This window comes from Chanos chanos, chromosome 2 (assembly GCF_902362185.1).
Source record: "Chanos chanos chromosome 2, fChaCha1.1, whole genome shotgun sequence".
Lineage (NCBI taxonomy): Eukaryota > Metazoa > Chordata > Actinopteri > Gonorynchiformes > Chanidae > Chanos > Chanos chanos.
In genome coordinates this window covers 40,345,660-40,363,601 of record NC_044496.1, presented here as the reverse complement: position 1 = coordinate 40,363,601, position 17,942 = coordinate 40,345,660, and the positions used below count along the sequence as shown (strand labels likewise).

General features: G+C 39.5%; 1 protein-coding gene across 1 annotated transcript in view; it reads left to right on the top strand.

Annotated features, from left to right (window-relative positions):
• The first annotated feature begins 6,174 nt into the window (after nucleotides 1–6,174).
• Nucleotides 6,175–17,942, top strand: part of slco3a1a (solute carrier organic anion transporter family member 3A1a) — a 38,589-nt gene continuing 26,821 nt past the window's right edge. Inside the window, exons 1-2 of the mRNA XM_030766298.1 lie at nucleotides 6,175–6,327; nucleotides 12,394–12,853. Coding sequence (XP_030622158.1) covers nucleotides 6,175–6,327; nucleotides 12,394–12,853 — 613 coding nt within the window. The remainder of the gene's footprint in view (nucleotides 6,328–12,393; nucleotides 12,854–17,942) is intronic.

The following is a 17,942-nucleotide window of genomic DNA, read 5'->3' as shown; positions in this document are numbered from 1 at the left end:
AACATCTGTCTGAAAATCTTTAACTGTGCCCAAATCCATAGTAGTTTCTATGGAGACCGTTTCTATGTTTCTAAGGTGGGCAGTGGAGTAGCACAGAGGACCTTTTCTCTGGCGAACTTACTTTCCACAGATCAGTTCCTATACATACTACTATTTTATATTTGCACTTGTCTAGTTATTTTGCAGACATTTTTGTCCAACACGACTAACAAAAGACTATAGTAAATAGACTGAAATCCAAGTACCATTGATAGAGCTTTATTATAGAGTTTTACTAAGTCATTTTTTTAAAAATACACTCTTTGTGACTAAGTGAAGACAAGTTAACAGTTAAGATATCAGAAAGATTTGAATGAGTTTTGAGGCAGTTTTTGAATGTGTCCATTCAATGAACACCTTAAAACTCACTTCTTTTAAATCTTTTAGCCCCTAATTCCTCATCAGTGTATTTCTTTACAAATATAACTTCATGGAACTTCTTCATTTGATTATTTAAAGAGAAATACAGTAAAACACAATGAAATGAATCATCCCCATAATATAAAAGGATGAGAAATCAGATGTGTGAGGAAACAAGGCTGAATTTCTGAAGCCTCAGAGAATTAAAGCAATTTGTCATCCCTTTGACAACAGTTTGTCACATCCACATGAAAAATGCAAGGGGCCATATGGAGCATCATCAAAAGGTTCCTGCCGTCATTGTGAAAGTGACTCTTTTTTCCATGCGGGATTGATGCTTTTGTTTCATCACACACAAAAAAAATTTGTCATTTTCCATTTGTAATAAAAAGTGACTAAAACAGATGTTTAGACAATTGCTATTACCATGAATAGACTCCCAATGGAATTTTTTTTCCAATGGTTGGGCTTGTTTTATTTTATTTCATGCAAGATTTTACTTTATGTCCTGTTATTGTTGTTATTTGTTTTTTTTTCCAGACTTAATGAATATTCTCTAAATTATGCTTAAAAACCCCAGCAAAGTTTTTGCTGCACTCCATGGCTATGATCAGCAACATTTAAGGATCAGACTGTTCTTGAAAAATACAGAGAGAAGACGTTGAACAACTCTGATGTCTCCAAGGTAAAAGGAGAAAACAGACCACCCACCAAAGAACCAGACAGGTAATAGCAGCACTTCAGCTGGGCCTGTGAACAGAGAGTATTATAAGTTGGGTAGTGCAGCACACAGCTATGGCACTGTACAAAATGTCCTCTTCAGAAGAACCAGGCTTTTTTTTTTTTTTTTTTTTTTTGCTCCAGTCCTCTCATCAATCAACCATCCGTATGAGACATCTCTGTGGTATTTCATGGTCTTAATTTTCCCATGATACAATAAGACCCTATCACTAGTGCAGTTACTGTGATACTATAGAGACCAGGCTTGATTTGTCCTGCTCTGACACAGTCCATTAAAGTGAAATTCAATTGCACTGCTCTCTCTCTCCCTATTCACACTACAGCTGAAAAATCATCCTCATGGGATGCATATTCCACAGCCCATAGCACATAAAAGTAGTGATGTCACCTTTACAATCGATGTACTGCAACCTCACCTTTCCTCATGGATTTTGCCCTGTGCTATTCAGATTGAGGCTTTTAACATGCTTGGTCATATGTCATTTGGAGACATGTGCAAATTCCAAGCATCTACTGTGTTTATCTTATGATGCTTTTCTTTTTGTTGTTTGTGTACAGTATGTTCTTATTTTGTATTTAGTGAATCATCACAGTACTTGTGTTTTACAGGGCATTTGAGGGGCATTAATTTAGCCATTGTCCTGTTTCTTCCACAGTGTCTCCCAGCAGGACTTGTCCGCTCATTGGCAGTCTGCCCTTTTCCAAATCCTACAAATAAAAGTCATTCCAGAGAATAGCACAAATTCTCAGATGTCTCCTCCGTTCATTCATTCAATCATTCCTGGCACCATGCTGGTCCACCCACAAACTTCTGTAGCTGTACTCATGACTCATGTTCCAACGAACACTGTGGCAAAAAAATATGATATGTCACCCGCAAACAAAAACACACACGCAAGCGCATACACACACACACACACACACACACACACGCACATGCACACGCACACGCACACACAAATCACATTCACACAAACACCTAGACAGAGGGCAGACTGTAACACTTAAGCTGTACAACTGTCTGTTTGCCAATTATTCCACGCATCCTTCAGTGAAATCTCTGCCTAGCTCCATTTACTGAGTAGAAATCTCTGAATGTGGCTGAAGTGGCTGTATAAAATTTGGTTCAGCATACAGTGCCTGTCATTCTCAAAACTCAACACTACAACCATGTTTGTATTCTTGCCTTTGAAGAAAAAAAATGGTCTTTTTCCACAACTTAATAACCCTAAAGCAGTTATTTGCCATGGTAACAGAATACAGTTATACGCGGTCTAGTGTGCTTTCTGCGTAAGGCTGGAGCAGTGACATCAGCTGTACCCGGGCAGAGGACGGCCTATTACAGCTCACAGCGGGAGCTATCTGAAGATTTCACACCCTAGCCTCTATGTCGAAAACTCGACAGAATAGCAAGATTGAATCAAGCATGACCGGGTACTCTACCGTTCAGCGTGGATATACGGGTCTAGAGAGACAGCCTTCATCGGAGACCCGCTCTCCAAATGGCAAGCGAAAGAAACAAATAGGTTCATTTATTAGATAATCCCACCCGCTTTTCCCACTTAGAATGAATCGGTGAATAAAGCGATATATATTGAGAAGTCGTTCGCACAAAGTAATAGTTTTTACACCTTCGACGTGCCCATGAAGTAATTTTGATTTTCTCATATCACAGACTAATGCACAAGTAAAACACTTTACAGGTAACTGAGTGCATGTGTTCCTTATACTGTTTTTAACCATTTAAACTGCAGTAAAACGCGTTAGTCGCCACACTCCCACTCTTTCGTGAGCTCACTAGTTTGATCGTGGCAGAGTGAACTAATGGCCAAGGAATGACGGAACGTACGCGGCTAACGCTTTAGTACTTCCCGTTGGCTGGCAGTACATTGAGGCATCTGCTCTATTAATACGCACTCAGAATGCTATTGTCGATGTGTCATTGGTGAAGCTGCTCCTTCCTCTTGTCTTTTGAAGTTATATTAGGCTCAACTATGCCATTAGGAATACATTTTATTTCTTCACATCTGCTTTGAAAGCTGTGCTGAAATAAATTGGGTTTCCATCAAACGTCTCACAGAACCCCTGTCATACTTTCAAAACAAATAATCCTGTTGGTTTAAGGAGGTGGTATGGATTTTAAGTGCTTGTTTTAGTCAGTAGGTATATGGGTACTGCCGTTTCATTTATTGTAAAATGAATTCATCATTGCTTTTGGAATAAGAACAATCCAAGGCCACACCTACTTGTTTCTTACATAACAATGAAATATTTTGACCTTTTCTCATTAAATATTTGGGAGCCTACACTATTTTTAATTACCTTTGAGGCTGGTAGCTCAGATTCATTTTTGTTGCATTCTAGCCTATCAGCTTTTTAATTTAGCCTCCAACATACAAATTTACCAGATCATAAGAATATGAATTCAGTTAAATTATGAAGAGTAAAGATTCAAGTGTATGACATTATGTATCATAGCAGCCTAACTACAAAGTTAATATTTAACAATATTGTGACTCCTAAGTATGACCTTTTCTACTACAAAAAAAAGTAGAATATTTTCAGTGCAGTGAAAACAGTGAAGTCTCACATTTGAAAGAGTGGTATGGTTTAACTTCAACTTGTTCAGGAACTCTTCGGTTGTCTCACAAATTCATCCATAATCATTGAGTGACCTGCCCTTGGAGAAGATGATCCTTTAGCAGAATAAAAATCTGTCTATTTAATTCACATAAACTGTAACCAAACTACATTTTTGGCAGCAAACAGATTTTCAAGCCTGCTGAATCTTTTTCATCTCTCTCCCTGCCAGTAGGCACTGGAGAAGGGCAACAGGTGGTCAGACACAGTGGAATTTTTGTTTTGTTTTCTTTGCTTTTTTGGCTGACAGGTCAGTGAACAGGTCAGGTTAATCTGTCTTCTTTTGCACTGCATGTCACTGTTTGACATAACTGAGTACTACATTAAATCATTGTGCTTCATAAATTATTCACTATGGGCAAAAATAAACAGTATTCTGCGTTCCAGTTTATTGAGATGGTAAAACACATGGGGATGCTTATGTCTTTATAATGTTTTTTTCTCACAGGAATTTTCATGGTTATGATTGACAACACCTTTTGCAAACTTGAGTAAAACATGCATCGTTTGCACACAAGACTTAGGTTTAAATGAATTTAAATTGTGTACATTTGAATAACAGTATACAGGTACACAGATACACTACAATTCTCAAGAACACTGCTTTTGAATACAGTGGAGTCTTTCATTACTTACTCACTGACTCATGTTTGCATTTATAGTGTTTTTGTGTTGGCACAGAGAAATCCATCACATTGTGATTTTTTATATACACTTTTTAATGTTTTGATATCTGAAGAAGTTCAACATTTCTGAACACTTTCCAAATGGTTCATGTGATTGATAATCTCAAAACTAGCTTTTCATGTCTTTTTTGTGGTGTAGACATTAGTGTGAAAAGATATATAGCCACATGGGAATATTTTAAGCTCATGTCTGGAGGCTGCTAAAATAAAAGAAAGAAAGAAAGAAAGAAAGAAAGGAGAAGAGAAGAGAAGAGAAGAGAAGAGAAGAGAAGAGAAGAGACGAGACGAGACGAGACGAGACGAGACGAGACAAGACAAGAAGAGAAGAAAAACACTTCTAAGGAACAATAGTTCTTAAACCATCAAATTACAGCAAAATCTTGATTTCACCCCAAACCTTAATTTCTGGTTTTTGGGGGCTTTTTTTAACAGAACTGAATGTCTGTTACATCCAGTAAGTTTCTCTGGGGTACCGCATATCTAAGCAAACAGTAGAGAGGAAATATAGTTTGTCTAGTTTTGCAGGTGTGTTATAAGCTGCAGTAAGGCAAGTGATAAATATGGAGGCGACATCTGGAAATACTCCTGGTGAGGGGCATTCTGTTAAGACTGCTTATGATAAAGATCATTGTTTTGAGTATCTGTGAAAATCCCTGCCATCTTTGTTTTACAGTGAACTTCTGTATGTGTCATTTAAATGGAATTTGCAATCTGATATCTTTGTGGTCACAGCAAAGAAATTTCTTCTGAAATTTATTTGTCTTCGCATCTCTCACAGGTTCATGAAAATTCAGATAGGCCTGCACTATCATATACATAATTCACAGGCAACATTTGCAAAAATGAACTCAAATTCTACCATATACACAAACTTTATTCATAAGTTAACATTTGTAGAGACTGAAATATCCTGCTAGCTATTTGAGTGACTTGACTATAGGCTAGGTTAGGATATAATTAAACTGCTCGTCATTTTATCGTAGTTTGAATTGCTACCGTTTCATCACTGTATTTTAAAATAAACTTCGTATGCATGGATTTCGGCAATGTCTTAAAGGAAAGTGAAAGTGTGAATATCGTGGGGAGAGAGAGAAAGAGAGAGAGAGAGAGAGAGAGAGAGAGAGAGAGAGAGAGAGAGAGAGAGAAACTGCGCCACTACTGGAGACTGTTGGGACGGTGAGAAGCAACAGAGAATGAAGTCCGTTCTGAAGTGAGCTGCATACACACACTCGCACATACATAAGCAAGGGGACATGACATGCGGAGCAGGAACGGCAGCGATGTGGCGACGGATCGTCCGAAGCTGTTCTGGTTAAACAGCATTGTTACGTAGACTACTGGTCGGAGAATCGTAGCAAAAAAGAACAATGTCATTTGAAAGTAAAGCCGGTGTCTGTTCATTCCTTATTTCCTTAAGAATATCGTTTGGGACTTTCACATGTATCTTCATTCATCGTCAGAGTTGCAATGAGAAGGACTTGGCAGAAGACTGAGCTTTGGGGTCTGGCTATGTACCTGCAGTCCTAGTCTCTTGTTGTGTCGAGGGAAATAAGGCAGAAGGTGAGAAGAAGAATCAAACAGAGCCATAGAGAAGCTGCATTAAGAGACACGACAGCAATATTTCTTATGTTTATCTCCGGGCTGCTTTCTCTCCGGTCTTTTTCTTGCTGCAATTCGAAGCTGCCGGATGTTCACAGACTCTCTTAGGATGCAGGTGAAGAAACAGAGGTGCTCAGACAGGAGCCCCGAGGACGTACAACGAGATGAGCAGAAAAAGACTTCGTGTTTCTCAAATATCAAGATTTTCTTGGTGTCGGAATGCGCCCTCATGTTGGCTCAGGGAACGGTTGGAGCATACTTGGTAGGTGTAAAGTGGTCTTTTTTTGCCCCGAATGACATATAGCCAACGTTCAGTTTAGTTCAGTACAGACCCCCTACATGAACATTTGTTTAGTGACGTACTGTCAACTTGAATGGCACTGGGTCTCTTGGATGAAGATGCAACACTGTTGGCATAGCGCACACTGTAGCTACTAAAGTGAAGTGGCTGTCACCAAACGTGCAACGACTATGACATAACAAGATAAGTGGCTTTAAACATATATTTTAAAAAAGCCTTATACAACCACGAGTTGAAGACGCCAGCAACAATGTCCAGATACACACTTCCGTCGGATCAAATTAATCTAATATTTTTGACTGCCTCAGGTATTTTGGGAAATGATGTTCCTCTTATATGAAACCAAACCATGGCTATAAAAAATAGCCCTTATAGTGGACACTGAGTGGAACATGGTGCAAAAAATCTTAGCCAACAATTTGTTTGTTCAGTTTTGTACATTGTTGTAGCACGTCTTCTGATCTAGCTTTCAAGTGGTAATCTGGCGGCAGAGAGGCCTGCAAAAAAGATTTTATTATTTGTCTAAAAAGCACATAAATTGCTTATAATTCCGTGTAGTTTATATCTTATGGTAACCCCCTTGTTATGTCTAGATTAAACGTAAATGGAGCTAAATTGGGCCACATGAAAAGGACACAGTAATTAACAAAGAGTAAACTGTCGTCGTTTGCTATCTGGTGTTCTATATCTCATATTTAATATCGGTCCTAATTACACGAAGAAGCCGTTTTTGTCACCTGAAAACTACGGTCAGTCACCTCTTTGGAAAGGTTAATATGCAGAAGAGTCCAAACAGAGCCAATTGACTTTTTATGAAAGATTGCTAACCTCTGTTCCTCTCTCTAATTGAATTTGAGGTACAGCTGGCGTTTACCGTCATCTTTAATTACTTCTTGTGTTTTGGCAACAGATTGCCGAGGCAAAGCAGGTGTTCTGTCGATAACATGGGCCTGATTGATTGAATGAATGAAAAATGAATGAATGAATTCTTTATATAAGCAGCTCTGATCAAAGGAAGCTGTCTAGGCACCATCTCTGTGAGGAAATTATTGATGTAAACTGAAGTACTCAGACCATATTTGGAGTGAAAATCAAAATCTGCTCTGTGCTGTTTGACCACAAGACTTCATGGGAACAGTCTCTGAGGGGCACACTATTTGGGGTTGGACTTGTTCCCAGTAAATGGAAATTCTTAGATTTAGGAAGTTAGAACACAATCTTGTTTTATTTTCCCTAAGTTTCTAAATGAGGTTGTGGGATTCGGGTCAGTTTGATTTTCACCAGTGCTGTTTGTCCCTCTGTAACCATCATTTTTGGTTTGGTTCTCATATTGTAGACACTGACTGAATAGCAGTCAATGTGTGTATTTCTAGAGGTAAACAGTTATATAATAACACTGATAGGATAGGTCAACATGTCGTTGGACTGGATTGGTTTGCTTAAGGTGCCTATTTGAAGAGCTAAATGAGCAGAAAGACCTCATATTTCAAACCTACATTTTTTGTTTGAACAAACATCCCTAGTTCTGTAGGTGTTTTTAGAGTTTCACAGTTATTGACTCCAACTAAAGAGTTCTGTCTTTGGATGATAGCTTCCTGTAATTTCTTGGGGACAAATGTTCCATAGAGTACCGCCTAACTACTGTATCTAGTCTCCACCCTCTGTCTCTCAATGACTCATGGCCCGTCCCGAGTAGAGCACTTCATTTGCCCGGTCAGGCCTATGTCATTTTCCTATATTTGGGTGTAGTGTGGGTCTAGTGTGGAATAAATGTCTCTCACTAAATCCCTGCCTGTAAAACACACCATAATTAGTTTCATGTTGTTTTGTTGCTTGTTGTAAAACTTATAATGCTTGATTCGTACAAACACTATTTGCCTATGTCTGTAGGTTTTTGTTCATCTTCATATTAAACAGGGAGATAGGACTGTCAATTCACACATTTATGTCTCTTTTGCTCCTGTAAACAGTTCACTTAATGTCCTCAATGAAATCCATTCTCTACTAGCAGTCTGTTTGCGATCTTACAACTTCTCAATATTTATTTTAAAATTAAAATTAAAGTTACAACATCGCATCAGAGGTCAGTCAACAACATTCAGTTCCCGCCCCACTTAAACATGCCATGCAAAAAAGGCTCCTAGCAAAAATTGCAAATGTCTCACATCTCACATGGACCGACTGACATCCCCAAGCAAACAAAACACACCCACACACACCTACTCTATTTGCATACACCTGAGTCTAGGCACCATAAGCAGTAACTAGCAAGCTTAGGCAGATGACACAATGTTGACCCTTCCAGCAAACCTCCTGGGGTGTACCCTACTGATGTGGAGAACGAATTGTATTAGCTGGAGGCTGAAACAAGCTCCTGGCCTCTTGAGAACTGGCAAAGGTGCATTTATTGATTACTGATCACAGATGATTCTAATCACTCCACTCACCTCTGACATTAGTCTGTAGTTCGATGTTGGTTGAAGAGAATTCTCTCTCATATTATTGCTTCAGCTTGTGTTTGCAGTTCAAAAGAAATTTCGAAATGTAAGGTTTTAGGAGCCTCAGAAAAGGCAGTTAATGTACATAAAGCCTCACTCTTTTTGAGAGATTAATGTCTCTGTTTCAGCTGGATGTTACAGCATGCTGTGGAACCTAATGCGTGAAAGATTGGCTGATGACAGCCCTACAGACTAATTGCATGACTGACAGGACTCATGCTTATTCTGGACGTGCGCTGTCTCTAGCTATGATGTTATCCTTATAGACAGAGGCAAGATGATCTGAACAGATCACATTCAGCATCAGTGTAACATCTTTTCTGTCATTTTTTCATATCACACAATGCTAAATGTACACATTTGACATGTGTATTGTTTAATGTGTGGTCATGGGCCTATTATAAATGAGATAAGTGATATGCAGATATGTTATGGGATCCTCAGCATGGAAGTTACAATGTGTGCAGTCTTCCTTTAAAAGTGCAAGTCTTATGTTGTAGGACCAGATAAACAGCTTTTTACTCCTGATAAACTGGTCCTTTTGAAGGGTGGTCTAGACAGTAGAGGAACATAAAACAGAAGAACATTAACTAGTTTAACTGGACTTTTTTCTCACAAAAGGATGTGGCCGGTGTTTACAGGAGCCTCAGCTCTTTGTAATGGAAAGTTTAACCGCTAAAGTATGGTTTGGTGCTTTAAAGTTAAGTCCTTAGGCCTGAGCATGTAAACACTTCCAGAGTGATGAGCCTGACTCATTGTAAATGAAAATAAAGGATGTTCAGGAAGCTGGTCCGAATGAAAACAAACCTAACTGGTTTGTTCAGCACTCTGAAATGTTCTCTGGCACTTCTGTAAATCTTACTAACTGCTGTATTGACGTTTTCTTTTAATAACTGTGTGTGTGTGTTGGTATGCAGTGTGAACAGCCGGTGATGGCTGTTTGACAGAGAGAGGGCAAATGCTGAGAGAGAGGGAGAGAGAAAAAGGAGAAAGGTGACAGTGTGGTGTTCACTCTAGAGCTTAGCTTTCACTCATTTGAACGTGACCTGGCATTTGAATAGCAGCCTGTGTGACTTGTTCCAATTCTGCATTGTGTTTTGGAGGTAGAGGTAGGGAAGCCCAGCTATGCTATCAACAGGTCAGGGCATGGCAGTAGCTCTGAGCACTAGAGCAGAATGAGTGGTGTTTGCTCCACACGCCCATCAGCAGTGGCCAAGGCACTCAACACTGTCCCTGGCAACTGACATGAGGAGAAGAGACATCATGCATAACACATGATGACAGATACACACACACACACACACACACACCCACACACACCTTATCGAAAGCATCACTAATGCTGCATGTCTAAGAGTGCTTCGGTGATGTCATGGGGAAGATTTAGAAGCAGCTGCAGGGAAATTATTTAAAATTCTTTATAAATTATAATGCAAAGTCAATTTTTAGAGAATTTGCTTTTTGGAAAAAAAAAAAAAAGCTTAATTTTCTTCTATATTATGTTTGACTGCTTATTACTGTCCATTTTCCATGTCACTGGTTCCTAGCTGGAAGTGGAAGTGATCTTAAGCTAACGTCAGACAGAGCTCTGGGATTTGATCTTGTACCTACCCTCTCTGGAACATTTTTGGACAAGTCTTAAAATAGTCTGTTATAACTCACATTGCAAATGTGGCCATGGAAAATATGGCTCCCTGACAATGTAAGTCCTTCTAGGTCTATCAGTGCCATAAAGTTGTCATTTAGGCCCAGTGACAGAAATAGCCACACTCAGGCATAGATATGCCCAGAGTAGAACTAATGGAGGTATGCTCAACAGAAATGTTCAGTATGCAAGGGAAGACACTGGTGGAGCTTGAATGAAAAACCACATTGTTTAAATATTTGGCATATCAGAGCTGATAAGCTTAGCACAAAGCAATGGTAATTCTGCCCATAGGTAACAGTTTTTTCCACTGATGCATAATTTTGCATAAAATATCTTCTGGGAAATAATTGTTTTAAAAGCTACTACTGTGCCATTTAGAAAATAAATGTTAGGCTAGTTTGAGTTTCAATAGCAAATAACACAGCCCAGAGAGAGAAAGAGAGATGCACACGCTAACTTTAAAATATGAGCTTAAAGCTAAAATGACTTAGCTTCTCAAAATGTCAAGTGTGACACAAATTCTAACACATTATAGAATCCACATTATTGGATTTGAAAAAAGAATATTTCTTAAAAAGGAACACACATAGAGAAATTAGCAAAACTCTTCAAACAGATTGAAATCACCAGAAGGATTATTTACTCCATAGTAGGGATACTCGAGTCTTATCAGTCTCTTGGAAATATATAAATAAAATAAAATAAAATTTGAAAACCTGTCTCTGCCTAGATTTTTTCTTTCTTTTCAGACTGTGTTAGTTCATGTCTTTCACTGGTATTGTGAGAGAGAGAGAGAGAGAGAGAGAGAGAGAGAGAATGCAGGCCACTTTCGGTAAAGCCATGGAGCCTAGCTAATCAAAATGATGATCTTTGCAGCAGAATGTGTTTTGGCTGACACAGACAGACAGAGAGAGAGAGAGAAAGAGAGAGAGCGAGAGAGAGAGAGAGTCTGTCAGAGGTTTCAGGCCCAATCTGTTTCGAGAGGAAAGGGATTAGAGGAAAAGGGTATAGCCTTGGTAAAGCGCTCCTTTCATGGTCAGGGCACACCCGCTCCAGCCTGACAAGTTCAAAAGGCTGCTTGTGTCACGCCTCAAGATTTCTCAAAACATAACCACATCAAGTTTCTTCAACTGTATTTTAATATTGGTACAGAGAAATGTGATAATCACATTTTTCAAAATGAGTTTGTAGTGGATTTTTTTTTTTTTTATCACTACGAACATGTTACAGTTAGAGCTTTCGATGCACAAAATGATCTCTCAGGTAAAATCCAGTTCTTTTATCTCTTCAATCAGAAATGACCCAATTTTCATATCCTTCCTTTGATGCTCAGCTCTACCTCAGTGTTCTTTTTCTTATGGTTTTGGCTTATCTCTTAGCTACCCCAGAACAGTATACCGCTTAATACCAACCCCTCATTTGGCACTCACTCATCCCTGTCTGCCACATCCTGCACTCCCTTATTTTAACCATAGCCATTTTCAGTGCTAAAAAAGAAAAGGAAAGAAAAAAGAAGAAAAAAAAAACTTTCAGTCAAATATAGGCTCAATTATGTGAACATTACCATGTCAGTCCAATCCGTTTCTGTCAAAATAATTTCAGATGCTTTCATGTGTGTCAAAGGGGGGAAAAAAAGCCACTGCTGTTTTTCTCATCTTCCCGATTTTCAACTTTTAACTTTTATTGTTGAATTTTTTGTGATTTCCTGTTTTGTGGGTTGTGTGTGCATAAATGTTGTGTGTGCGTAAATGTGTTCTGTCCATGTTTTGACTAAAGTTGTGTGCATTTTTTCCGAAAACCACTCTGGATGAGATTGTTTTGTAAATGAATAAAGGTAAACGGATATGTTTTCACGTTTATTATCTTTTGTGCCTTTGTCAGGTGAGTGTCCTAACCACTCTGGAGAGGCGCTTTAACCTGCAGAGTGCCGACGTGGGTGTGATCGCCAGCAGCTTTGAGATCGGCAACCTCGCCCTCATCCTATTCGTCAGTTACTTTGGGGCCAAGGCGCACAGGCCACGGTTGATTGGTTGTGGGGGTATTGTCATGGCACTGGGGGCCTTGCTTTCAGCACTGCCAGAATTTCTCACCAACCAGTATGATTATAAGGGTATGTCGTGGATGGAACTGGGACAGGATGTGTGCCTCAATGTCTCCAGCTCTGAAGTATCCAGGAGGAAATCTGATGAACTGTGTGACAATAGGGCCAACACCAATATGATGTACCTACTGCTGATTGGAGCCCAGGTTTTGCTGGGTATTGGTGCCACACCAGTACAGCCACTCGGCGTATCCTACATAGATGATCATGTGAAAAAGAAAGATTCCTCACTCTACATAGGTGAGTACGATTTTTTTATTTGATGGCAGACTGTGGTTTTTCCTTCTTTTTTTTTTCTTCTTTTAATTGCATGAAACGTTGTACTTTGAATTCCAAACGAAGCCATAAAACGCTGTCTGTTGTAGAACCATAAAATGAGACGCTTTATTGCTCAAAAAAATAAATAATGATCAGTTTCGTTTGCTCCATCAGTCTTTTGAAGCATGATCCTGTGTTAGGTGGAATTATTATCTGACCACTTTGCTCTGGCTGTAGAGGGTTCCTTAGTCAGCCAAAAATGCTGCACTCATACAGTGGAACTAATCTCTGGTACTGTTTGCCCGCTGTGTGATGGAAAGGGCTGTATGCACACACTGACTGAGGTGAAACAGAGAAAGAGAGAGAGAGAGAGAGAGAGATCACAGCCCTGATAGTAAATGCCAGGTGCGCAGAGCAAGATTGGATTCCTTTCATAATGTTATTATCTTATCTTTATGTTGATAATTGTAATGTTTGTTAAAGTAACAGATTTTTTTTTAGAACAGTTAAGAGCACGATGGAGGAGTACAATGAACTCTCTCTACTTCGTATGACTGCTCTTTCCACTGAACATTTTTCACGCTGACTGCTGACTCTGCATTTGGAGATTTAACGGTGCACTGAAAGCACTTTCTGGTCAAACCTTAAATAGCAGATGATTGTATGTGAACATGCTCCAAAGAAGCTGTTTTTTTCCCCGTTCCTCACTCAGCCTTGTGTGTCATTTCTTGGTAAACATCTGTTTTATTTTTTCCAGACCACTGTTTGTCGGGCCGGGTTTTGAAAGCATGGAGCAGCTGGTTGATGGTGCTTGTACAATGCTAGTGTTTTGCTATTGATTGGTTACTCACATACCAAAGTTCTTGGAATAGTTTTGTTGTAATGCAGTCCTAAAACAATGCCAGTGATGGCTGATGTGTTTTATCAGTTCACAAAAGCGTTGTCGTATCATATCATAACGGAGTGACGTCTGTCTCCCCTGCTATATTTTACACCAGTTAATATTGTAATTGACAAATATTTTTGATTTATATATATAAATATATGTGGGATGAAGTTAAAATTTTTACAAGAGAAATTTCCCCTTCTATTGGAAGCCATAGATTCACCCATAACTGATTATCGTCAGAAGGAAATTGAGCAGGTTTGCAGGAGATGATGAGATATGAGCTGTGGGTTAGTTCTTCTTGTGTTAGCTGGTCTTGCACAGTTTTGTGAACCCACTGGTCTGGGGTGAATGGGAGTTCTCAGACAGGAACCAGCCCACATGGTTTATTCCACAAAGAGATTTTAACATACAAAACAAGAATCAGAGCCATTAATCACTTTGAATGTACAACGTTCAATTCTTATAAAGCTTGGGCATAGAGCTCAATAAAGCTTGACTTGACTCATTTCGTATGTGAACAGTTGTCAAGGTGACAAGACATTTGAGGAATAATTGGACAGTTCCCTCAGATGGCAAAGGCTTCTTTCTTTTTAAATTCGTGGTTAATGAGAGAGCTGTTATCTCGGTAGATAAAGGCAGCTCAACCTTATCAAACTACACAGGTTTCCTAGTTTTTTTTTTTTCATGCATAGCTGCCTTTGATGAGAGAGAAAAGCTAGGTGTGTAAATAGAGCTCTTGGTCTCCTGCTTCTGATTGATGCCTGTGAGGCTTTGTAATAAATGGACAGAGAAAATGGGGGTCAGGCTTTTGGTGTAAATCCTGCTTAGGATGTTTGGTCCGGATGTAATCATAATACTGTTAATAAATATTCTTAGCTTTTCACAGATCTTCACTGGGTGATGCTAGTTCTTTGTGGTGAACATCAATACCATTAGGAGGAAAAACACAACTAGGGCATATACCTATGTGGAATTCAGATGAACTTAGTTTTAGTAATTGCCTAAACTTTTCGTGTGTGTGTGCTTTTTTAACTGTGACAAAGCCCTTCCCTAAGGTTAATTCTGGGGCTGAGACTAACATTCTTCCATCCGTCTCAGTTCATTTGTTGTCAAAACCCCTGCTGAATTTCACAGCTCTCTGATTTGTAACAACAGTAGTAGGCCTAAACACGGTCCAAAACGGCTTGGCTTTGTGGGGGAAACTGTGGCTCTGGTTGACGGTCGGAAACTGACACACGTTGATTAAAGTTTGGCAAGCACAGAGGGATATTTGGAGCTGTTCTCTTCAGATAAGCTGCACAGCTAGCTGGTTCTGGAAACAAGCGGTGAGCGTCTGAGAACAATGTTGTATTGAGTCAAGCCTGTGCGCTCAGCTGATGGTCCTAATCCTCCTGCTGCAAGCATGTCATGTGCTGGCGACTGCATGAATGGAGCAGATTGTTCAAACATCACCAAGATTTCTTTTCACATTCTGATAATTTATTCTATATTTGCTTGTGCACAGCATTGCGTAATCACAACTAAACGCTCCTCTCGTCACGGTACATTTACAGACGTTTAAAATGGTTAAACATTGCCTGACTCAACTGAATTTCTAAGTTTGTGAGTTAAAGCACTATTACATCCTTCTCTATTACTACTTCCATATGATTCTAGGAGCTAGAATCCACTGTCAACCACTGTCACAGAGTTGTTACAGATGATGTAATATACTATACTTCTGTTTGGGATAAAGGCTCTATTAGCTTGTTTTGGAATTGTTTTTCTCTAGCCTTTATACTGATGAACTGCACTTGGTAGGCCGAAAAAAACGTAGTCATGTCAACTGTGGTGCTAATGCTAAGTTCTTTAAAAGTGCAGAGCACTCTTCACCTGCATTAGGAGTGGCAAATGATGCTTCTGGGTATAATGAGGCAAGTCCTGCAGGCGTCAGGGTAAATGGATAAACTCTCAGCAGCTTCGCTCTTTCTTTGCTGTTAAATGGCTTCAAAAGATGTTGTCTGTTTATCTGTGATTTCCTCTTGGCTTCATTGAATCTGCTTTCAATGTCAGGCTGTCCTCCCAGCGCAATGTCATCTTATCGCTGCGTTTACCGGCATTATGCAACTGCTCACTAGAGTTTAGCAGAAGCACTTTATGGTGAGAACACTAAGAACCCAAGAAAAGCTCAGACATATTTTTAGATCATAGGTTTACTGATCAGTTGTTTGTTGTTCTCCTGAATCTATACAGGAATATTATTTTCCTGATAGTTGTCAGCCATGTATTTCACATGGTGGACTCCCATTACCAAAAGCATTGTGTTAAAATCCATCTCCAAAACAAGAGCACTAAATGGAGTATTTTGTTCCTGTGTTATATGAAAAAATAGGCCAATAATGACCTGTTATTGAGTGCTTAGACTCTAAGAGCTTTTAGGTGAATATGCTATTAGAGCTTTTAGGTGAATATGCTAATACAAGGTGGGATGATAACCACCTGTTAGCCACAGCAACGGAAACGCTGCTGGAACGGCACTACCAGCAACGAGAAATGAATCTCATTAATTTAACTCCTTCAGCTCCAATTCTTCCTGCAACCATATGAGAATAACCACTTGATAGAGGCATTAGGTATGGCAGAAATGTTCACTAATTGGCTCACAGTAGAAGTTGTACCCTCACAAGCAAAAAGACTGTACAGGGAAATAAACAGTCAGTGATTTGCGTCTTCTCACTGTGTATGTTGTATATGCTTTTGTTCATAACAGTGTGTATGGTAACATGTCTAATAAATGTACCAACACAGGCTACACTGACCGTGGGAGAGCTTTATACATTTACGTGGGCAGAGGAGAGCTATGACGTCACAGGAAGACTAGCCCTTTAAAAGGCAGGCTTCTGGGAAAGTGTTGTAGGAGTGGAGGCCTAATTACAGAGTGAGGTTGGAATGCCAACCAGCCAGCCGTGAGGTGGGTCTCAAACAGCCTGGCTGCACACACATTCCACACAGCCCTGAGAAAAACAACTCCTGCAGGGAGACTGTGGCCTTTCCTCCAGCTGACTGTACACCTCCCAGGACTCCCTGTACTCTTCCCACCATTAAGGAAGGACTAATACACAGATTACAGTTATGACTCTGTCATTTTAATTCAGTGAAAGTATCAGTCAGTACATTGAGTAGAGTTTGTGAGTAATTCTGCACTCCCAATTATCTTGCTTTCATGTAACACGTTCTCATTTGCTGTACCGAATTCTGTGTTTATTTATTTATTCTCTTATTTGAAGAAAAATCAAATCAGTGTGGACACCACGCCTAACGTTTAAAGCAAATGACGATCACAAGATTACTGTACGTTCAATTTAGGGCCAAATCAAACAAATGTGATTGGAGCAGAGGACTAAAGCTAAACTCTGGGGTGGGCACAGGGGCTCTGTTCCCAGCACTGTGTGACCTTTTACAGTCCGTGTCTAATTCTGGCACTTTCTGCAAGGCTTCAGGCTGTAAAAATATACAGCACATACATGAAGGGAGCAGGGCTTAGCTATGACAGTCAATCATGCATCCGCTCTAACCAGCAAGCTCAACGTGCTGTACATGCTTTTAAAACACGGTGTAATATAAAACTGATGAGTTTGCACAGAAGTTTATAATTATACTGGCCACAGTCAGTAGAGAGGTACATACTGTGCATTTCTGAAACATACGGTGAAGCCACGTGAATCTAAACACAGTTTACTGGGGAAGTCAGTGAATGTTTTGAGCAGTAAATAACTGCTCAAATGAGGTGAAAGGAAATAGAATTGTCCTATCTGCTCCATGAATCAGTTTTCTGTTTCAAGCCGACGAATTTCATAGAGCATTTTTTCTTTTCTTTTCTTTTCTTTTCTTTTCTTTTCTTTTCTTTTCTTTTCTTTTCTTTTCAACACAAAGGTAAATGGTGTCTTTATTTAATTCAAGAAACACTTTGTTGTACTGATTTGATAAAGATGAAAAATATGATAATTAGATAAAAACGGGATCATTTTCTAATGACAACGTTTGATTCATGCTTGATAAATCCATACACTTTCTATGAACTTTGAGGTCAGAGATGTCTGTTGTTTTTCTGCCACCGTCTGAAGCAGTGGAAGAAGCGGCAGTGCAGGCTCCATGAAGAATGATCTGTCTGTTCCTATGCACTGCTGGCCTGGCCCTTGCCTT